Below are 22,334 nucleotides of genomic sequence, written 5' to 3' on the forward strand. Positions count from 1 at the left end.
GAAATGTAATTGACTTTGGCTTTGTGAGTGGAAAAACAAAGTATCAAAAGACTTGCTTAAGATGAGATAGAGAATTAGAAGCCAGGTGTCCTCAGTCCATATTCTGAGTTTTATCTGCTCAACTACAGCTGTTGCAAACATCCAGAAAGGTGTCATCTTTTGTATAAGAAGTCTTATACATTAAGCATTAAGCAATATCCTGATAAAGCTAGACGGAGGCAGCCTTAAAGTAGGCCACTGGGAATGTTCATTTAAACAGTGTCATTCCAAATCCACCTAATTATGATCAAGGCAACTTTTTTTAAAAAAATCTCAATTATCAAGACAAAAGGCTCAGTAATTTTTTTTTGATCCTAATTTTTTAACTTTGCGAAGTACGTAAGCTTTTGTGCTAGTATGTGGTGCTGGTTGTGAGTGACAGAGGATTGGACTTTGTGGTTGTGTGTGGACTGCCTGGCTTTATCCGTGATGTGTTGGCCTCTGTGGTTTCCTTACATCTGCTGTGGTTTCTGCCTGGTGGATGTGAGGCAGTTTGGGTTGTTTGATGCATGATTATGAACATTTAATAGTAAAACTTCTACAGTTGGATCCATTATTAAAATGGAAGTCCTTTATGCTTCAACTAGGTAGGGGCTGCCACTTATCAAGTTAACCTCTGCTGGGTCTCACATTGTCCCTCCTGAACAAGTCTGATTAAAAGTCCTTTGTGTCTGGGTGCATTGTTTGTGGTTTGACATCTGAGACCAATTGTATCCCTATTAGTGATACTGTGTATGTAGCAAATAAAATTGACATGCACCAGAGAGAACACTGCATAGGACAGGGAGAGCACTGAAGTCCCCCCTGTTCCCCCCCTTCTTCATGCCCTTTTGGCAGTGCCATGTGCGCTGTGTCACTCACCTGGGCCAGGCTGTCTCCTTTCCACACAGTTACTGTGATGCCCTGTAGTCCTTGCTGTAGCCAGAGTGGAAGTGTGAGGTGCTTTTTGGAGTGTGTTAATGTCAGTGCAGACCTTTTTGTCTGGTTTCATTAAGACAGTGACCCGTTGGAAACTGTTGACGATGGGTACAGCTCTAGCAAAGTTTATAGGAAAGATTTCCTATAAAAATACTTTCCGTGTGTTGTGAATGACATTTGGTTTCTTCAACAGGGAAATGCGATTAAGACATACAAGTACAACCCCATCACATTTTTACCGCTGAATCTGTTTGAGCAGTTTAAAAGAGCAGCCAACTTCTATTTCCTGGTCCTTCTCATTTTGCAGGTAAGGCGTAGTTTATAAAGAGAGAATACTAACTGGGAAGCGAGTTTGAGGTGCTAATCTACTGAGCTGAATACTACTTATGAAACCGTTCATTGCTATCCTGTTAGGAAATTGCAGGTTGCTGCGTAAGGGACTGCAGCTGAACTGTTAGAGAAACTAAGCACATCTTAACAGAAATCCGTATCAGCCTACCCTAGCTTTGTATTAGATAAGATGAGCTAGTTGCAGAGTTTATGAATTTTTTGAGGACAAGGTATTTCTTTTGGCTATTACTCTGTAAAATATGATGGCCTTCAAGTCCCATTCATGAACCAGAAGCACCAACAGAAAATATGAGCAATTAACAGTTGTTAAAGAGAAAACAGCACTGAAGTACAGCAGCACAGTCAAAATCTCCCCCCGAGATTTTTTCATCTTCACAACCTGCCTTAAAATTCTCTCTCTGATGTGTTGGTTTTCCTTTTTATGTTTTAACTGTCCCAGTCCTTAATGTTTCTGAATTGAGTTTGATAGCAATCCCATACTGAGCTGATACTCTTTGTCTCTGACAGGCAATTCCTCAAATATCTACCCTGTCATGGTATACAACGCTGGTGCCCTTACTCTTGGTCCTGGGAATAACTGCAGTCAAAGACCTAGTGGATGACATAGTAAGCAACATGTTCTGTTAATAATAAAAGCAAAAGAAAACAGTGTTGTTCTTCAGCTGTGACATGCAGTGGGGAGTACATTCTCTGCTCCTGGTTTTCAGGCCCGTCACAAGATGGACAATGAGGTTAATAACAGGACATGTGAAGTCATCAGGGATGGAAGGTTTGTACCGTTCACTTCTTAACTTAGTAAGTAAAGTTTGTTGCTTTTGGTACAAAGCTTCATCACAGATCATAAACTGTAGATGACAGGGAAAGTTCAGCTTTTTGTTCTCTACTGTTCCATACGTCTCTGTGAAAACCTAATTGGAAACAGAAGAGAAATGCCTGAAGGAGTCATTTAAACTTAGTTCTGTGGCAGTAAATCTGTGCTAAGAGCAACTTGCTTGGAGAGTTGGACAGAAATTCATATATGGGTGAACAGGAAAGAGCAGAGGTAGGTTGTCTTATAAGTTTTAGATTCCCAACTAAACTGCAGTTCCCAAAACCAAAAAAAAACCCACATCTTACCAAGATGTAATGTCTTCATACGAAGGAAAGTTTAATATTTCAAGATGTATAGATTGTATAATGTTCTAGATTAAATAGTAATAATCATTAAACTATCTTGATATTAGGTTCAAAAACACAAAATGGAAAGATATTAAAGTTGGTGATATCATTCGTCTGAAGAAAAATACTTTCGTTCCTGTAAGTGCTTTAGATATATTTGTTTTATGTTTCTACAGAATTCTGTACAAATCTTGACTTGGATTTATTTGCTGCTTATTTATTTGTTTCACTAGGCTGATATTTTGCTGCTATCCAGCTCAGAACCAAACAGTCTCTGCTATGTAGAGACAGCTGAACTAGATGGGTAAGGTTCTACTTAAGGATTTCTTAGATTTATTTTTGGCTTCCTGGTAAAAGAGCAATAAGTGTTTATTTCAGAAGTAAGCTAATGTAAAGTAATACAGTTATTGTCAGGGTAAGGGTGCAATTAGTTGTTTTGTCTTAGTCTTCATGGATAAGGCCAGCCCCTGAGTCCCTATGTCGAGAAGCAATGGTGAACTGAATGGCAAACAACTGGTAGTATGTGATGGTCCAATTAGGGACCGTCTGTACAAATTGTCCCCAACAGACTTGAGAAGATACATCTGAACGTGATAAGAGCTGGCTGACATCATTCTAAGCCACTGTCAATCATCTTCAAAAGATCACAGAGATCCAGGGAAATCCCAGAGGCTTCAAACACAGCAAGTATCACACCCTTCTACTAACAAGGGCCAAAATGACATTAAGAAAACTATGGACTAGTCTGTCTCACCTCAGCCCCTGGAAAAACTGTGGAGCAGGCCCTCATGGAACCTGTGTCCAGGTACATGAAGAACAAGAATTTGACTGGGGAAAGCCAACAAGGATTAACATTGTGCTTGACCAACCTGGCTGTTGCTTTGTGTATTGAAATACCTTGCTCATTGGATATGGAGTCCATTCTGTAGCAGAAGATGTCATTTACCTTGATTTTATGAAAATATTTGATATGGTGTCCCACAAAAAAAAGAGAAAAAAAAAAAGAACAAAAAAGTGGAGTTCTTGTGGACAGCAAGCAAGACAGCAGTGCACCCTTGCAGCAGTGGCAAACTGTCCTGGACTTCTTCAGGCCCACTATCAAACCAGCAGATCGAGTTGTTCCATGCTACCTGGCATTTGTTAAGCCACACCTGGAAAGCTGTGTGCAGTTTTTGATCCCCACAATTCAAGGAACATTAAAATCTGGTGAGGATCCACTGGAGTGCCAAGATAGTTGAAGCATTGGAGTACCTGGTACGCTAAGAAAGGGTGCAGGAGCCGGATTTATTCAGCCTGGAGAAGTGAAGGGTAATTTAATCACAGCCTTGCGATATCTCATGGTTACAGCAAAGATGCCCTGTACACAAGGATGCACATTGACAGGACAACAGGACAACAAAAGCAATGGATGCGTTACTTCAGAAGAAATTCTGTTTGGATTTAAGAATGGTTGTTCTCATGGTGAAGAATTTTTACCACTGGAATAAGTTGCCCAGAGAGGTGGGAACACCTCCCTTGCTGGAAACAATGAAGGCTTGGCTTGATGGAGCCCTGGATAACCTTGTCTAAGGTCCTGCTTCTGACTGGACGTTGGACTGTTGATTGCCAGAGGTCTCTTCCAACTGGGTCTTTTCTATTACTCTAAGCTCTCTAAGTTAGAGTGAGAAAATTAAAAAAAAATAAAAAAATCCATGTTTTCTCTGGAAGTTTTTCTAAGAAACTGTTTAAGAATGGTAAATCTCAGTGTCTCTGTCACAATTGCGTTGTAAGTGTTGCTTTAGTTCACGTTGTCAGAAGAGGTAGCGCTGACTTTTATTTTACAAAAGGCTGTAGTGATATGAACTGCACCTAAATTAACTGAAATGATAGTTTTTCTGAATAAATAACTACTTACTCACTCAGCTTTTAGTGATCTTAAAAACAATAATTAATCATGCAGAAGAAGGATCTGCTTATATTGCAAATGTTTGTTCTCAGTTGGAATTTTCAACAATGTCAGTTATTAAATCCTGGTTTAAAATAACCATTAATCAAACTTAAATATTGCTTTAGAAAAACAGTATTTCTGAGCACCCTCACTTTTCTAAGTACAGGGATGCTACTGTGTCAGGTTTCATTTGTGAGGAGAAGCAACCGAGCAGTGCAAGAACTAGTCCTGTTATTCATGAATGTTTCTCATCCATGCAAATGCATAGCTCAGCTCGTTGCTTCCAGGTGGGAGGTTGGTGTCTATGGCGTACTGTTTAATTTTGTTCAAACTTCTTTCCTGTATCAATGTTTTCAATAAAATGACCTTTTTATCCTTTCTTTTTAGTGAGACTAACTTAAAATTCAAAATGGCACTGGAGGTAACAGACAAGTATCTTCAAGAAGAAAGTGCAATGGCGGACTTTAATGGTTTGTACAGTTGCATTTTTATTGTTACAGCTATTCAAACGCTGCTCAAACAGTTTACAGTACAAGTAAATAAAACACAGGTGCGGTTTGAGACATTGCTAGTGGTTCTTGTGACACTGGAGTTAGTGGCTTCATAGCTTTTGTCACAAGGCAGCATTGGCAAGTTGCACAAGGAAACTGCTGCTGAGCAAAATACAGCCAATCTGAGGATAAGACCTTTGCCATGAATGAGATATGACGCACTGAGTAGGTAGGACAGGACCCTTTATTAGCATTTGCCTGCCTGTTTTCTTTGGAAAATATGTTTGCTGTTGGGGTTTTGGTGTGCCTCTTCCTGTGCTTCTCTTCCCTGACTACAGACGGTGCAGGATTGGAGACACTGCTGTTTGGGCCTCAGAGTGTTGTTCTGTGTTCCTCTGTAGCGATCAGCATTTATGTTGCCATTTACACCTATATATTTGTTTACTTATGTCTGAAGCAGAGTTTAGATGATTCTAAGTGCAGTATGAACCAGAATTTTAGAATGAGTTCAGTTTGGGGTTGGAAACAAAAAATGACCAATCATAAAGTACACAGTAAGAATAGGGCAAGTTCTAAGAGTCAAAGAAACAGGTCTCTTTTTTAGCTGAAATATTCACAGATATCTGAACAAGTAGCAGCTTATTTCATGAGATTTGTCTCACTGTGTTCATCCTAGAGACATCCAGCGAGAGGCTCGCTCTTGTAGGCAGGCTGTTGTTAAAACTTGAGAAATATTAAAAGAAACTTGGACAAGAAAAGCATCCGATTTGCCAGTAAATGCTGTGCGTAATGATCATGGTGCAGAAATGAATTATTTCTTCTATCTCAGTCTGGAAAGTGAAAGTCCACCCAAGAAGCCATTTTTAAAAAGCCAGCAACACAGCACTGACTATTTGTACACACAAAATCTCACATACATGGTTTGTTTAGAACAATCGTACAAAACAACAACAACAAATTTCCACAAAGTAAAATAACTTGTATGGTGGGTACAAATTGATCCGTTTTTATTTAACTGTTGTATATTAAACATACTCTCCTGAAAATTTAGGTCTGATTGAATGTGAAGAACCTAATAACAGACTGGATAAGTTCACAGGAACATTATTCTGGAGAAACACGAGTTATGCGTTAGATGCTGATAAGATCTTACTACGTGGATGTAAAATTAGGAATACAGACTTCTGCCATGGAGTAGTCATATTTGCAGGTATTTATGAAATGAACAAATGAACATGTAACGTTTACTCACTAGAAGTGTGCCTTTAGAAGGGAAAATGTGTCTTTCTCTTATGAAATTTGACTATATTTTATGTCCCAGGTTTGTAAAATACTAATATTAATACTTGTTAATGTATTACATTTTTATTTTTTTCTTTATTTTTAGGCGCTGATACAAAAATAATGAAAAATAGTGGAAAGACAAAATTTAAAAGGACAAAAATTGACTCCCTTATGAATTACATGGTTTATACTGTAAGACGTTTTCTATAAAATTCAGATGTTTGAGTTCACTTTTAAGTGAATAGAGTGAATGCAAATTTAGAGGAGTGTTTGTTTGCTTGTTTGTTTGTTTTGCTATAGGAAGTATGTTTCTACTTTGTTTTGGGTTGGAATGCAGTAGGGGGAGGAATCTAAAAAGGTGCCTTGCTGTTGGTGGAATCTGTGATCCTTAACTTCAGATGTTGGGCAGCCAACGCAAAGCAGGAGTGTGCTCCAAAAGCAGTGTTGTAGGTGCTTCTGGTCTGCTCTGAGCTGCTGGAGAGAGCCTTGAGGACCTGGGTCCTGGTCCTGAGCTCTGTTCAGCACCTGAGAAGTGCTGAAAGAGGAAAAAAAGAGCTGGACTGCAGGCAGGCAGAGGCATCTGTGGCAGCATCACTGTGGTTTTGCCCTTGCTCCAAGCACATTCATGTGCCCTACTCACTGCCTGCTTAAGCACATGTAAAAACAAAAAACTGTGCTTGGGACATAAACTAAAATTAGAACCCTGATTATTTGATGAGACTATTTTGTGGGAAAGATTTGCTCCCCTTCTTTTTACTTAAAAATACATGTAATATTCTTTTTGGTACATGGAGATTTCAGAGTTACGCCTAGCAAACATTCCTGAAGTGTCTGACAGGCCTCTCTGTGTACACTGCAGATTTTTCTGGTCCTCATCCTGCTGTCGGCTGGCCTTGCCATCGGGCACACTTACTGGGAGCAGCAGATCGGCAACTCCTCCTGGTACCTCTACGACGCTGAAGACTACAGTCCTCCGTATCGCGGCTTCCTTAACTTCTGGGGATATATCATTGTTCTGAACACCATGGTTCCCATTTCCCTCTATGTGAGGTAAGTAAATACCTTGGCCTTTCAACAGCTAAACTGGTTATAGGGTTGAATTACTGAACTTTAGAATTAATGGTGAGCTAACTTAATTTTCCATTGGTGGTAACAGATGCAGCTTCCCAGTAGATGGGAAAGCACACTGATTTGTCTTACTGAAAAGATGTTGGATATACTCACCCTCTTCACTGGGATTTTAGAAAAGAGTGATCTGTTATGTACCATTTTCATATAAAATCATCACCCAAAGATTTTTGACTCAGAATTCAAAGATATCAAGCTTTCCTTACAGTATTAAGCATATATACTTTATACTTTGACTAAGGAAAAAAAATTCCTAGACACAAATGCTGTTCCCAAGTGGGATTCCGATTTGCTATGGGAGCATCATCATCAATACTTTTGGCTTGATCAGGCCGTAGAGACTCTTCCCAGCTGTTGAAGCTGAGCTGTGTGGTCTGATGTTAGTTTGAGACGCCTGTCTAGGGGCGATGGTGCTCTGTAATACGCTGATAAAATGTCATTGCTTTGACATACAGCCGGGAGTAAGAACTTTTGTTTTATTTCATTTAGTGTTGAAGTGATTCGTTTGGGCCAAAGCTATTTTATAAACTGGGACCTGCAAATGTATTACTCTGAGAAGGACACGGCTGCGAAGGCCAGAACCACCACGCTGAATGAGCAGCTGGGGCAGATCCACTACATCTTCTCTGATAAGACAGGAACGCTCACACAGAACATCATGACATTTAAAAAATGTTGCATAAACGGCCAAAGATATGGTAAGTCTGTGCCGTGCTGCTGCACCCCACGGCATCAACCAGCTTTGATTTCCATAGCAAATGCCAAAGCATTCCAGTACCAGGGGTCCTTTTTGTGGATGGCAGTGGTGCTGGGTGCTCCATGCATGGAAGCAGAGCCGGGGGATGGCCCTCTACCCTCTACCCAGCTGGCCGCAGGTGCAATGTTGGTCCCTGGGGGCACAGCACAGCCCTGGTCCAGCCTGCCCTGCCCTGCAGTGTGTTTGTGTGCCGTGATCTCTTTCTGCCAGGAGAAACTTGCAGAAGTGTTTGCAGAGATCTGCAGGGAAACAGGAGTGCTTGCAGGTGGCACCCTCCCGCCGAAGGGGAGGAACATTAATGCTGGTTTGAAATCAGGTGCATGAGTCTTCTTACTTTCAACTGAGCTTCCACAATATAGCCCTGGCATTGAGCAAAGCTCTGGTAAAACTGAATGGTTGGAGTTTTCCCATTGTTTTCAGCTTTAAAAAGGGGAAATGGGTGGAGTTGAGTGGAAACTTCACAGTATAAAAGTCAGAAATGAGTGATTTACAGAATGCTTTGCTTTTCGTAGAAATGCTCTGGGAACAGTTCTGGAAATGAACCTAGAAATCAATAAGAAAGTGCAATAAGAGCAGCAGCTTTTCAGTTTAATATTAGTTACTTCCATTTCCAAACTTGTCTGGACTTCAGTGTTTGGAATACACAGTGATGTGCTCCAAACCGAGCTATCGTTTGGTCAGTTCAAACAACAAAGAGCGGTGTGCTAATACTGTATGCTTCTTAAACATCATACCTCTGAAGAGAGAAGAGGAACTTCTGACAGTAAAAGCTCTGTTAAAACAAGATGGATGTTTTATGACAATTCCACCACATTTTCCTTTTCTTATTTTTGCTTTGGTATCACTGGCATAGACAGTTACACCCGACAAGACACAAAGGTACTGCTGCTATGAATGAATTTGCCTTTTTTTTTTTTTTTTTAATCAGAGACATTCTAGTGTGATAGATGTAAATATTCTATATACTGTTGACTTTGTGAATGAGTTGTAAAAACCTTTGGTTTTCTGCCCCATGCCTTCCAACTGATGGTGCTTGCATTGCAGGAGACTGCCGCGATGGAGCAGGGCAGCTCCCGAGCCACCCGGAGGTAGGTTGGTCTGACCTGGCAGAGAAGTCCTTGCAGTTTGTAGGGAACGTTGCCGTGCCAAGGTATGAAGGGATGCAGGTAGGCTTGAAGAATTGCACATGAGATAACCCAAACTCTCTCTTCTGTTTTCTAAGCAGCAAGTGGATTTCAGCTGGAACATGTACGCAGATGGAAAGTTCTTGTTCTATGATCACTACCTGATAGAGCAAATAAAGTCCAGAAAGGACCCAGAAATCCAAAAGTTCTTTCTTCTGCTTGCTATTTGTCATACAGTCATGGTCGATGTTTCTGATGGTGAGTATCATTTTTTTTCTCTTGTGTAAGGGGAAACAGCAATTGAAGTCCAGTTACACAAGAGAGGTCCAGCACTAATGCAGATCCCATAAATAAGGAAGAGTGCTAGGTTGTTCTTTTAAGTTAAACAAAAGCAAGTTCCTGTGCCATTTCCTGTACTCAATTTACCTGTTTACATAAGGAGGGTTGTCTTTATGATGGTTCCAGTTTTGACTAACGTGCATCTTGAGTAACAACAGATCTAGAAAGGTAGTGGAACAGCTTATACAGAGGGCTTGTGTTTCCTGTTACTGATCTTCTATCTATTCAAATATGTCTTTAAAATCTCCAAAGCATAAACCTCAAATAAAATGAATATGATACTAGTAAAGTCTCTGGTTCCACACACAAATGTGAAAATGGAAACACTTCTGGAAACTTGTTTTCAGTGTGGAAAAACAAGCATTTTCAGCATGAAGATCTCATTCACTTACTCCACGAAGCACAGCCCATAGCTGTACACAAACTGTATGTCTGTCCTAAGAATATCAGCAGCAGGTAACAAAAGTGAATAACAGAAGTGTGACAGGAACTGAATTTGAAGGTGAATGGGTATTGAAGAATTCATGTGGAAAGTAAGGTTGAAAGATAAATAAGATATGCTCGACACAAGAAAAGAGTAACACTGCTTTACTTGCATCTTTGTGAGATCTTTGTGAAACCAGCAGTTTCCTGTCCCTTTGTGCTCTTCCTGCTGATGTTTTTGGGGTTATTTCCACTATGTTGGTGTTTTTGGCCAAGGATTTTTGATTTTTTGCTGTTGTTGTTGTTGCTGGTGTTTTTTTAAAACTTCCTTTGGAAATGCTTAAATAAAAATACTAAGAAATTAAGATATTTAAGTTACATTTGTCTTGAGACAGAGTAGTAAGCCTTTATACATGGAAGGAAGAGGTTCAGTGTCTTAGTCCATTTGGAAAGTACACCTGATGGGAAGGGGGAGTCCCTAGTCCTTCTCCTCTGATGGCACTGCTGTTGGGTGCTGCAGCAGTGTGTTGGACCCCACTTCAGAAAGGGAGAGGACGTGGCATTGTGTGTCCCCCTGTCAATTGCAAAGAACGGGTGTGAAGTTTTGAGCTGTGGGGTCTGAGTGCCCCTGTAATGCTCAGGTGTACCCTGGCTTTCTTTCCTTTTCACTGTGTCAACAATGCAGGTCAGATCAATTACCAGGCAGCCTCCCCAGACGAAGGGGCCTTGGTTACGGCAGCCAGAAACTTTGGCTATGTTTTTCTCTCACGAACACAAAATACCATCACAATAAGTGAAATGGGGATTGAAAAAACCTATGATGTCCTTGCTATTTTGGATTTCAACAGCGATAGAAAACGAATGTCTGTCATTGGTAAGTTGACTACAAACAACCTCTAATTTATAAGACCTTTTATAGGATAGGTTGCTTGCATTTCCTAGGTGGAATGGCTGTGTGACACACACTCCTATGATAGATTTTACTCCACATAGATCTGGATAGCAAAATAGAGGCTTTGTAATGAGGTGCAAATGTGTTTTCTTAACAGTCCTGGTGCTCAGATGTGGCCTCTGCTGAAGATGATCTGTGGTTCCTTTAGTAGAAGCTTGAAGAAATTTTACAAAGTTAATTCATTCCCCTTATTCCCCAAAATAAATTAGTTTTATGTTTTTTGTAAGAACTAGGAATGTAGGATGTGTTATAAATAATTTCAGGGATGAGGGACTACAAAGAAACGTGGTCATGTAGCTTTGGCAGCTAACAGCAGTACACTGAAGAATCTAATCTGAAACTATTCCTTTGTTTAAATGTACTCTAACTTTTTGTCCCACCTCTCGTATTACACTCTACAGTAAGAGACTCCAATGGAAATATAAGGCTGTATTGTAAAGGAGCTGATACAGTAATTTATGAACGATTGCACCCAAGGAATGTAAAGAGAGAAGCTACAGAAGAAGCACTAGATGTATGTTTGCATTTTATATTCTGTTCTTACAATCACATATTAAATTTATTTCTGACCATAATCTAATTTCATTTATGTCCTTTTGGTAAGCTATTAAACAAATGCAGCCCTATAATTGGCTTTACACATTATCCCAAACCTGAGAAATAATAAGAGCAACGTTAGGTCATCATGCACATTTTAAAAATGCATTATCTTTGCAGGAGAAGTGAACTTACATTTTGTCTATTGCTTTTTTGTTTGTTTTTTATGAGTATTCCAGGTCACTAAAATCTGTTCTATTTGTCACCTCCTCAGACTGCCTTTCAATTTAGACTGCCTTGCAAGTTATAATTTCCTTTTTGTTATTTCTGAAATGCTCAATATTTATTGTGCAGTCGCTTGTTTTATCAGACCTGCGTAATGCTTATGATTGTAACTTTGATGTTTGGTTTCAAAACAAAGAGTTTTTTGTGCATATGTGGGTTTTTTTCTTTCTTCATTTTTCAGGTGTTTGCAAATGAAACTCTTAGAACACTCTGCCTCTGCTACAAAGACATTAGTGATGATGAATTTGAAGCATGGAATAAAAAGTTCATGGAGGCCAGTGTAGCTACAACTAATCGTGATGAAGCTCTGGACAAAGTATATGAGGAAATAGAAAAAAACTTGATTGTAAGTCAAGCTTTAATTTTTTAGTGTACTTTTATTCTTATGTAAGAAGAAACAGATCTTTCTGAAAATAAATTATCCTTGTCTATAGACTTTTTGCTTTAGATCTTTTCAGTATTTTATTGGCTTTAAGACCAAGACAAATTCTAGAGAAAGTTGAAAAGAATGAAAGGAAATGTATTATTCTCCAGTAATATATTTTTTGCTTTCCCCCAGCCCAATCATCCTGTTCTTCCCTGTTATTCTTTAATTTACAGGTTCATTTCAGGATGTCAGTAGTTGTACATGTATTACAAATACATTGGTAACAAACAAACAAACAAAAAAGCCTCCGAAGTTAGTACTACGCCTTTCAAGCCCAGAGTAGTTCTAGCATCCACACCATGATGCAGCTTTTCTATGTCAGAGGGTTTGTTATCCTTTGAAGAAAATTTTGATCATTAGTAACATGCAGAAGCTATAGAAAACTTGAGTTGTCTGATTTCTAACAATTTATCTTCTGATATTTTAGTAGATGTATTTCAGTGCAGTGACTTTTATATATGAGGCATTATCTTTACTGAATTCTTATCCTGAGTTGTACCTTGGCTTGAAGACACAGCCAAAATAGCATTGTTCTCTACTGTAAATGAATCAGTTTTCTATAGATGTTTATCTTACTGAATACCTGTGTTTGAAATATCTCCCAGCTCCTTGGTGCAACAGCTATCGAAGACAAACTACAGGATGGAGTTCCAGAAACTATTTCCAAACTTTCAAAAGCAGATATTAAAATCTGGGTGCTTACTGGTGACAAAAAAGGTAAGTTTGTTTACAGCCAAAGAGCTAGCAAAAACACTGTAACAGCTAGAAGATAAACTGGGACAGATGCAGACTTGTAGTGAAACACATTTTCTAGAAAAGCACAGCATGAAAGTGCATCTAAATCAAAACTGGAAGACTTTCTACAATGTGCAGAAGTTCATGCCAGCTGTTCCCAATCCAGAATTACTGAGTGGGCTTCTGGGTAACTTCTGTTCCTCCAATAGATTAATTTAGCTGACTGATTTAGTGGCTGTCTTCTATAGGGAAATACCCAGCTCCTGTTTTTCCCAGTGCAAAGCAAATGAAGAACAATTTGCTTTAAAAAAACAACAACAAAAAACACAACAAAACTTTAATGCCACCATGCTTGCTTGGCTCTTAGGGCAGAACACTTACATGCCAAACTTGTCTTTTTACAATGAAATCCAGGTCCTACAACATGGATAGAGGTGCAGCCAGATCAGCGTTGCATATAGGACGCTGTTATTCTATGGGAAATAATAAAGAAGCATTCCCCCCAGCTTCTGTGTACTAAGATTTATTTGTCCTGTTCCTCCATGCTATGTGGTGGTGAAAGGGAACATGCCATGCTGAAATGTAACTTCAAAAATTACTTAAGAAGACTTCCTGTACTTCTGGCTGCCCCCAGTAGTTACTCGGGACTGAACTTTAAGTCGATACTTTCCTCTGTATTTTTTTAATTTTAGAAACTGCTGAAAATATTGGATTTTCTTGCGACCTCTTAACAGATGAGACAACAATCTGCTATGGAGAAGATATCAGGCAAGTGAAAAGCACAAAGAATTTCTGTGTAGGAGTTAAAAATGTTCAATTTTTAAAATTATCCCAGCAGTAACATTGGTTTATCCCACAATGGTTCTTCTGTGCCTGAGGAGCATTTGCTGGCTGTTGTTTGGCTGTATGCTGTCTGTTTCTTGGCTTTTCCTGGAATTGTAATTTTACAAAGCAACATCTTCACTGTGGGTAAAGGTGGTGATACCCTATTTGGAGAAGGTTTTAAGTTCTAGGTCAACAACTGTTGACATTAAATTTGTAGTTCAAAAAATGGAATTAAGTTCCGTGTGCTTTGGAGTGCAACTGATTAAAAACTGGCAACCTTTGTGGGGAAAACATCGATATTGAGGAGATGCATTTTCTTTATGATTCTGAAGAAATGACTTTTAAAATTAAAGTTTTCTAAGTTTCTTGGAAAAATAAGTGTTGCTAGCTGTATTGTAATATTTTTATTGTAGTCTGGGACTGATACATAGAATCGTTGAATCATATAGTCATTTAGGTTGGAAAAGACCCCTAAGATCATCAAGTCTGATCATCAGACTGACATTACTGAGTTCACCAATAAATTATGTCTCTAAGCACCACATACACAAACTTTATCTTAGTTTAAAGTTTATCCTTGGTTTTTCTGTAATGAAAAATTTCTTTCCAGTGCTCTTCTTCAAACGAGGTTGGAAAACCAGAGGAACAGAGCTGGATCGAGTACACATTCCTCTCTAAGAATGAATGAGCCCTTCTTTCAGGGTAGTAGAGATCGTGCTTTAATAATCACTGGCTCCTGGTTGGTATGTAGAAAGGAGGATCTCCTGTGCTCCTGTGTATTTGAGATTTGGGGGGTACTACCATGTCACAGTGTCCTTCACTCCATTCATTTGTCTGCTTTGCCAAACCAGTCAACAAAAATTCTTTGGACCTTGTGCCACCACTTGAACATCTCTGTTTGATATTTATGTTCAAAAATATTTTTAGTTTTTAAGGTTGAAAATAGGCCTCGGTAAAGAAAGTAATGTCTTTGGCTTTTCAAATCACCGTGGTAGCTGCCATCAAAGTAAAACCAAACCTCTCCAAAAGCACAGCCTGATTTTCAGAGTGTTTATTTTTCATGAGGATGCCAGTCTAATGGAAAAAAATGAGAAAGGGAAGGAGATGACTGCCAGCTGCAGACGATTCATGGCTTCTGTGTAGGCACAGAAATCATGCTTGAAATGAAAGATGGAAGTGAAAGTGTAGAAACAAAAGACAGGTTTTCTGCTCCGTCCTGCAGTATAGTGCTCTTATAGGAGCTTAGAAAGCAGAAAAGAGCTTTTGGCAGAAGTGGCTAGCTGTAATTCAGTGACTATTACCCACCCTGTTGGCAGGCTGCTTTTACAGACAGCTGACAAGGAGAAAGTCCAGTGAAGAGCTCCACACCGTCTGCCGCATTCAGCATTCCAGCTCTAAGCCTTTATTCTGTATAAAGAAACGCTATTGTGTGTCAGGCATAGGAAGCAGCCTGGAAAGCTCTCAAAGTTATCTAGCAGGAGCATCGGGTAAAATCACAGGTCTGCTACTGCTACCTGCTGTTCCAGAGGTACTGCCCCAGAGTTCGCTTGGGTATTTATAGAAAACTTCCACCTTTGCTGAGCGTGGTCGTGCTTCCTATAGAAAGAGGCAAGTTTCAATATCAGAAATGTTTTTCAAAAGTGAATTAGCTGCCGCCACCAGAAGAAATATTCCTTTGTACTCTGCAAGGAGTGCTGTGACACTGAATACAAGCATTTTGATTTTGTTAATCCCACCAGATATGTTCTTTTCATTGTTTCCATGGCTGTTTTTTCACTCCTCTGCACGAGCGTTTCGTTAAAATGCTATAAATGGGATATAATGAAGTTAAGTGTGTAGTGTGTATAGGCAGCCCTTGGAGTGCTATTTTAAATGGTGTAGAAGGGAACATAACGTTTTTGTTACACAGAATGAAATCCTGCTGGAGAAGAAAAAGAAGAAAAAGAAACTTAAACTGAAATTCCCCAGAACAGCAGAAGAGAAACAAAAGCAAATTGAGAAGAGAAGAAAGGCTGAAGCTTACAAAGAGCAGCAGCAGAAGAACTTTGTTGATTTGGCATGCGAATGCAAGGCTGTGATCTGCTGCCGAGTGACTCCGAAACAAAAAGCCATGGTGGTTGAGCTTGTGAAGAAATACAAGAAAGCTATTACTCTGGCTATTGGGGATGGTGCCAATGATGTGAACATGATTAAAAGTAAGGCAGCTGTAAGACTTCTCTCGGTAGGAAACATCTCTTCTGGGAGTTCTTCCACAATCTCCTCGCTATTTCTGTTCGTTAAGAAGACTGTACCATCTGTTTCATTACCTACATTAACATTTCTTGCGTCCTTGTTACCTTCTATGCCTGCGCTGTCCCTTTTTGAGGAAGCCCTTTATGAAATGGTTAGTGGGTTTTGGTGATTTTAGCTTTTTATGTAGACATTCCCCGAGAGGGGCCTTGAATTATGTCTGTTACCATGCTGGGGGTTCCAAATGTCATATAAAGACAAAACAAGAGCTTAGGTGTCCCTTGCTTGGAGGCATTAGCCTGCTGTATTGCAACTGGCATTCTTTGAAACACTTGCTGAGGAAACCCATTGAAAAACAAACTTCTTGGAGATGGTTTATGCTAGGAAGTCTGTATCTGTAAACTGCCTGACCAGCTTGTTCAGGGGTTTTGCTTGCTCTGTCTCATCACTTACTTCTCACCTCAGTCAAATTTCCCAGTAGCCATTCAGATGGAACAAGCACGGAGAGAGAACCCAAATACCAGTGAAAACGTGAGCAGTAAATAACAGGGCAAGGAGGGGAGTGTGCACTGTTGTGTTAATCTTTAATGAAGCTTTTGTGCTGTACACAGAAATAAAATGGGGCAGGAAAGCGAGAAGCAGAGAAAAGGAACTGGTGAAAGATTTGCCCTCGGTCATGTTGTTGCTCTCCCTTTGTTTAATACAGTGTGTGTGGTCTTTGTTTGTTACCTTAGCTGCCCACATTGGAGTTGGAATCAGTGGCCAGGAAGGGATGCAAGCTGTCATGTCAAGCGACTACTCTTTTGGGCAATTCCGCTACCTCCAAAGACTGCTGCTGGTCCACGGACGATGGTCATACATTAGGATGTGCAAGTTCCTAAGATATTTTTTCTACAAAAACTTTGCTTTTACACTAGTGCATATCTGGTATTCATTCTTTAATGGCTTTTCTGCCCAGGTAAGAAGGCATGGTCTTGTCTACTATTTATTAACGGGCAGGTCTTCCTTTTCATCGGTAGCAGAATAGCAAAAGCTTAACCTGGGAAGTGATGGGAACCCAAACTTAACATCAGTAATTTCTGCAAGAGAATTGATTATAACTACTAAGCTAGTTACTTATAAGCAAAGCAGTTGGTTATGATTTCAGAGCAGTTGCAGTCAATATCATGATTGTAGAGGGAGGGAGGGAGGAAGGGATTGTTAAATAGTGGTTTGGGAAACCTTTCTTAACTACGCTGTTTAAATATTCATAGGTGAAGCGAGATGGTGCATTTATCTATCAATAAGAAACCAAAACAGTTTTATTTATTTTTTTAATCTTGAACTGCTGGCTCGAAATGTGCTCGTTGTAAATGGCAGTGCTTGAAGTTCACATAGCGTTGAAAGGTTGTGCTTATCTGTGTGCCAGAAAGACTTCAGGGGATGAGATGCATCTCCATGGGCAGAAGCAAAACACAGGAAGATGTAATTGCATGGTCCAGCGCAGAGCATCAGGGCCATAGTCACAGACAAGCATCCCTGCCTGAGGTTAATAGCATTTTCTGTGGTGGAAATTATGGATGCTTAGGACAAAACAAAAGAGAAGAAACCAGGGTTCCCCAACTTGTGTGTGAGTGCTCATCACAGTCACAAATGCGGCTATAAACCAGGCTGACACCCCGTGTGGTGTTCAGTTTCAATAGTGCTTCAGGTCAGGTGGTGGTGATGGTTTGTAAGGAGCGGGAAGCTTAATACATGCTAGAAATGGTTTTAACAGCGTTTTGACCTAGGGTGTTTCTTGCCTTTTGGGTAAACAGAGACAGGTAATTTAATGCTATAACGGAGCACACAAATTTTCTCAGGAATTAGGAGGAAAAGGTGAAATCAAAAGGTAATCATTATGGACTTAAATTCTTCTGTTTCAGACAGCATATGAAGACTGGTTCATCACACTGTACAATGTATTGTACTCCAGTCTGCCTGTTCTGCTGGTTGGCTTGTTTGACCAGGTACTCTCCACGTTGTTGACAACAGATGAATTCAGAGGCAGTTAGAATCAAGTCTTAAATTACACTGAAACTGGTTGCTTTGTTTTATGTACAAGGCATCCTTTTTGAATGTAGTCCTATGCAGGATGTGAGGTAACAAAAGACAATAAGCAGAGGCTTACTGAAATACCCAAAGTGAATCAATTCAGAGGTCTTCAGTGCTAGTGTTGTTTGCTAGAAAATACTTCTCAGTACCTGCTGTTCTATGCCATCACACACACAGCACAGAAACGGGCGGCTTTATTAATGGAAAAGGTACTCCTTGTGTACCCTTCTGACCTGAAGATGCAGGAAATGAACAATTTTGAATGACTGTACTTGATGGGAAGTCTTGGTGTGCAGCATTTGTTTTAATTCAACAGAACAAGTCCTTTTGGCCTTCTTTGCTTGTTTTTCCATACAAGCTGATCAGGCAAATCAATGCCTCTGTTTACTTTTGTAGTAAAACTTAAGAAATAAATTCAGTACCAAGTTAAGCTCTCACTTGCGTATATGTTAGAGACTAAAAGTCAGGATGTGTGATGATAGCCCTAGTCTGCTAATTCACAGCACAGGGAAAGACTCCAAAACAATACGTAGCTGTAAAGAGTGACACAACTGCAGATGGTCTTGTCTGTGCAAATAATGGGCTAAGAACCTAGAAACATAGAATCACTTAGGCTGGAGAAGACCATTAAGTCCTGAAAATGGGGTATGTAACAGCTTTGTAAAAGATGTCCTCTAGTCTTGGTTCGTCCCAGTTGTATGCATTACTCTGGAAAGTTGACTGCCCATGCTGCTGATTGAAAAGAAAAAGGAATCTGCCATTCCCTTTGGTGCATTATATAGTTGAATTTCTTACTATTCCAAGGTTCACACTGAGAACAAGAAATTGCAGCAATTTTTTATTTTTTTTTCCTTTATTAAGGACGTGAGCGACAAATTGAGTCTTCGGTTCCCTAGACTGTATGTTTTGGGACAGAAAGATTTACTTTTTAACTACAAGAAATTCTTTTTAAGTTTGCTTCATGGAGCTATAACATCACTGATAATCTTCTTCATACCATACGGAGCTTACCTTCAAACTATGGGACAAGACGGAGAAGCACCTTCAGATTATCAGTCATTTGCCATCACAGCAGCATCTTCTCTTGTATTTGTTGTCAACCTTCAGGCAAGTAGGCTTATCTTCCTGTTGTCTCTTGCTCTGAAAACAACTTCTGGCCATGTTTATAAATATGTCTAGTAAAAACATAACAATTTGCAAAATTTTCTACTTTATTTCCACCTCTCTTCTCTGTCGACACTCTTTCAGAATGAAATGTAACTGGGTAAGAGATTACCTGACCACAATGTTTATCCTGATAGTGATCTGGTTTTGAATTAATGAACTCATGTGGAGTTTTTGTTTCCTTTCAGATTGGTTTGGATACATCTTACTGGACTTTTGTTAATGCCTTCTCAGTGTTTGGGAGTATTGCAATTTACTTCGGTATCACATTTGACTTACACAGTGCTGGGATCCATGTTCTCTTTCCTTCTGCTTTTCAGTTCACAGGTCAGTCCTTGTGTTTTGTGTGTCTTGTTTCTGTCTCCCAAGAACATTTTTACAAAGCAATGCAACTTGAGCAGAACCACTGCCAAAATGTTGTGGCACGAACTAATGCCTGTGAAAGGAAATGATGCTAAATACAAATATATTTCCAAGGAACGGTTTTGTTATGTTTGAGGCCAGATTAACTAGAGTATTTCATTTCTTTCAATGAAAACAAGCTGGAACTTGATGCTGCCCAGCAGGAGGTGTTTGCAAATGAAAACTAAGGTAAAATTGGTGGGGCAGCTTTGAAGTAAAGAGAATGTGATGACCTTGCAGGGTGTTTGTTTGCCAGGTTGCTCTGATCAGTGGAAGGTAAAAGCCCGAAGCAAGATAGAGCCAAATGCTGCTATCAGCTCCTTGGGATTTTGTTGGAAGTCCAGGGAGGTGCGAGGAGCAGCCATTTGGAAAACATTTATTTTTAGGAATAGTGAACTTCCTAATTTTCCTAGAGATAGATCTTTCATATGTTGTCTTACATCTAAATATCCTCTTGCTATCCCTAGGAACTGCTCCAAATGCTCTGAGACAGCCGTACCTCTGGCTGACCATGGTTTTAACGATCGCTGTCTGCTTACTTCCCGTGGTGGCACAGCGTTTCTTATCAATGACAATTTGGCCTTCGGAAAGTGACCGAGTGAGTAAAGGTTTATGTTATTTTCGGCACATGTTTACCTACAGGCACCGGTATTGGTACTGATACTGGAAACAAATAAGGTCCCAGGCCAGGGAGCGTGGCAGCTGGGCTCTCCAGCGGCCAGGCCAGGCCTGCCTCTAGCCGCATGACAAACGCTGCCGTGGCGTTCTGCCGTCCCGTGCAGATCCCTGCTTTGATGTGTGCTTATTTCCCGGGGCTTCCTCGCGTACTTCTGTGTAATGCAGAGCTACATGTGAAAGCTCAGCACACAGTTCAGCGTGGGCTAATTTAGCCTTTGTCTTGGCCCAGCATTTTTCTTTGTAAAACCACAGAAACCTGCTTTGAAGCTACTGATGGTATTACTTCTGCTTTTTATTTGGACTCTGTTGGAGTGTCTTTATTACGTACCAGGGTGTAGGGGCCAATTTTGGTTTGCTTCTCTTTTGCCTTGAGCTGGCAAACTGCACAGGGAGGGTTATGATGTATGTAACGGAGTAACAGACTCTGAAACACAGCTGTTTAAAAAGGTATTAAATAAGTATCAGCATGCAAGCACAGTAATAGCTTTCAGTAGAAGCATCTTCAATTCACTTTAATGAAAGACATTTCAAAGATAAATGAAAATAATGAAGTACAAAGTGATACAGTAAGTCCTTCAGAAACTTTGATATATAACCTCGTATACTCTTGTTTCAAACAATCAAATTTAAACAAGAAAACACTCCTATTAAACGGTTTCTGGTTTTCTTTGGTTTTTATTTGTTGTTTGTTTTTTTAATAAAGCCTATCAGATTATTTCCCAAGAAAGTAAATGCAAAATGAAAACATGTTGTTTCCCTTTCAATCCATAAACTAATTTGTCTTTGCATGCGTGAAGATTCAGAAAAACCGTAAGAAATACATGGCAGAGGAAGAACAGTGGAAGAGGAGGCAGAGTGCTTTTCGCCGAGGGGTATCCAGCCGTCGTTCTGCTTATGCTTTCTCGCACCAACGAGGATACGCCGATCTTATTGCCTCCGGACGCAGCATACGGAAAAAGCGAGCGCCATTGGATGCAGTCCTGGGCAACGCTGTCACGGAAGTTAGAGAAGCTCGAGAAGCAAGCTGATTTACTACACTCTTGGGGAGAGGTTTCTTATCCAAATGATTGCACATTTTTGTTGTTGTTGTTTTAAACAAACTCAGGATATTTTTTTAAACCAAATTTTTATGCTTTACCACAGAACTTCTTGGTTTTGGACTACTGAAAGCACAGAAGAGCCAAGAGTTCTCTGCAGAGCTACTTATCCTTGTGCAACTGATTTCTGTTCAATGTGAAACTGAAGGATGTGTGTGTTAGAGCATGAAACTGGCATTATAATTCCATGCCTGGAATTGCAACTTTTCTTTACATAAAATTGCAGCTACATTTCATATTGTGTCTTTGAAAACAAACTGCCAAGCAGCAGTTACTTTGTGTGCTCCATTTCATTAAATTGTACAATGATCATGTCGTGTTAGATGATCAGACTTTCGAGAGAGTCACAGATACTCTCGTCTGAGCTTGTGCAGCTGAGATTAAGAAATATCTGGTAACAAACTTTGGTCAGCATCAGACTTTATTGGGTATTCTGACACTTATAGATGTCATTTTTGTCCATTTTGATTTCTCGGTTGACTACAGCTTGCTGCATTAAATTGAGAGACTTTTCTTTCCATGTGGTCGGTATAAGCGATATGCCGTTGTTCCTTTCAGAACGAATTCCTTGCTTTTCCCTGGAATAAAGAAATCTGAGTCCGCAGCTACCAGATGTTGTTTCCTCACTTGCCGTTTCTGTCCTTGCAGGGTACCTGTGGCTGCCCATGCGCTGTATTTATGGGCAGGCAGATTGAATCTCTGCAGGGCTGCCCTTTGGACCATCAGTTCGTGTGTTTCTGTTTCAGATACAGCAGCCGCCAATTGGTGACCGGTTGTTTTTGTATGAAGCACGTATCGACGGGCAGTGAATAAACACCGTTCGTACAGTGTAAAATGTGTTTCTTTGAGCCTCGTTACGTTGGCACATCCTTTCATTCGAGATACTTAAATGTGACTTAAACGTGTCGCTTCTATTTGCTTTTCACTCGTGCTCTGATTGCTGAACTGGTTTTACAGTAGAAATCACGGCACGCAGCCCTTGTTCACCAGA

General features: G+C 40.0%; 1 protein-coding gene across 2 annotated transcripts in view; it reads left to right on the forward strand.

Annotated features, from left to right (window-relative positions):
* The window catches only part of LOC311426512 (phospholipid-transporting ATPase IC-like), a 33,182-nt gene extending 10,941 nt beyond the window's left edge, over nucleotides 1–22,241 (forward strand). For both annotated transcript variants that reach the window (XM_084502877.1, XM_084502876.1), the window contains exons 4-28: nucleotides 1,151–1,264; nucleotides 1,816–1,914; nucleotides 2,016–2,077; nucleotides 2,532–2,604; nucleotides 2,700–2,770; nucleotides 4,781–4,863; nucleotides 5,936–6,094; nucleotides 6,272–6,360; nucleotides 7,028–7,218; nucleotides 7,786–7,994; nucleotides 9,098–9,141; nucleotides 9,279–9,435; nucleotides 10,625–10,813; nucleotides 11,293–11,405; nucleotides 11,895–12,059; nucleotides 12,746–12,857; nucleotides 13,568–13,643; nucleotides 14,311–14,443; nucleotides 15,610–15,895; nucleotides 16,664–16,887; nucleotides 17,834–17,917; nucleotides 18,864–19,109; nucleotides 19,355–19,493; nucleotides 20,036–20,166; nucleotides 21,044–22,241. In XM_084502877.1, coding sequence (XP_084359003.1) covers nucleotides 1,151–1,264; nucleotides 1,816–1,914; nucleotides 2,016–2,077; nucleotides 2,532–2,604; nucleotides 2,700–2,770; nucleotides 4,781–4,863; nucleotides 5,936–6,094; nucleotides 6,272–6,360; nucleotides 7,028–7,218; nucleotides 7,786–7,994; nucleotides 9,098–9,141; nucleotides 9,279–9,435; nucleotides 10,625–10,813; nucleotides 11,293–11,405; nucleotides 11,895–12,059; nucleotides 12,746–12,857; nucleotides 13,568–13,643; nucleotides 14,311–14,443; nucleotides 15,610–15,895; nucleotides 16,664–16,887; nucleotides 17,834–17,917; nucleotides 18,864–19,109; nucleotides 19,355–19,493; nucleotides 20,036–20,166; nucleotides 21,044–21,274 — 3,480 coding nt within the window. In that variant the 3' untranslated portion in view covers nucleotides 21,275–22,241. The remainder of the gene's footprint in view (nucleotides 1–1,150; nucleotides 1,265–1,815; nucleotides 1,915–2,015; nucleotides 2,078–2,531; nucleotides 2,605–2,699; nucleotides 2,771–4,780; nucleotides 4,864–5,935; nucleotides 6,095–6,271; nucleotides 6,361–7,027; nucleotides 7,219–7,785; nucleotides 7,995–9,097; nucleotides 9,142–9,278; nucleotides 9,436–10,624; nucleotides 10,814–11,292; nucleotides 11,406–11,894; nucleotides 12,060–12,745; nucleotides 12,858–13,567; nucleotides 13,644–14,310; nucleotides 14,444–15,609; nucleotides 15,896–16,663; nucleotides 16,888–17,833; nucleotides 17,918–18,863; nucleotides 19,110–19,354; nucleotides 19,494–20,035; nucleotides 20,167–21,043) is intronic.
* Nucleotides 22,242–22,334: the final 93 nt, after the last annotated feature.

The sequence above is a fragment of the Aythya ferina genome (assembly GCF_964211825.1).
Source record: "Aythya ferina genome assembly, chromosome: W".
Lineage (NCBI taxonomy): Eukaryota > Metazoa > Chordata > Aves > Anseriformes > Anatidae > Aythya > Aythya ferina.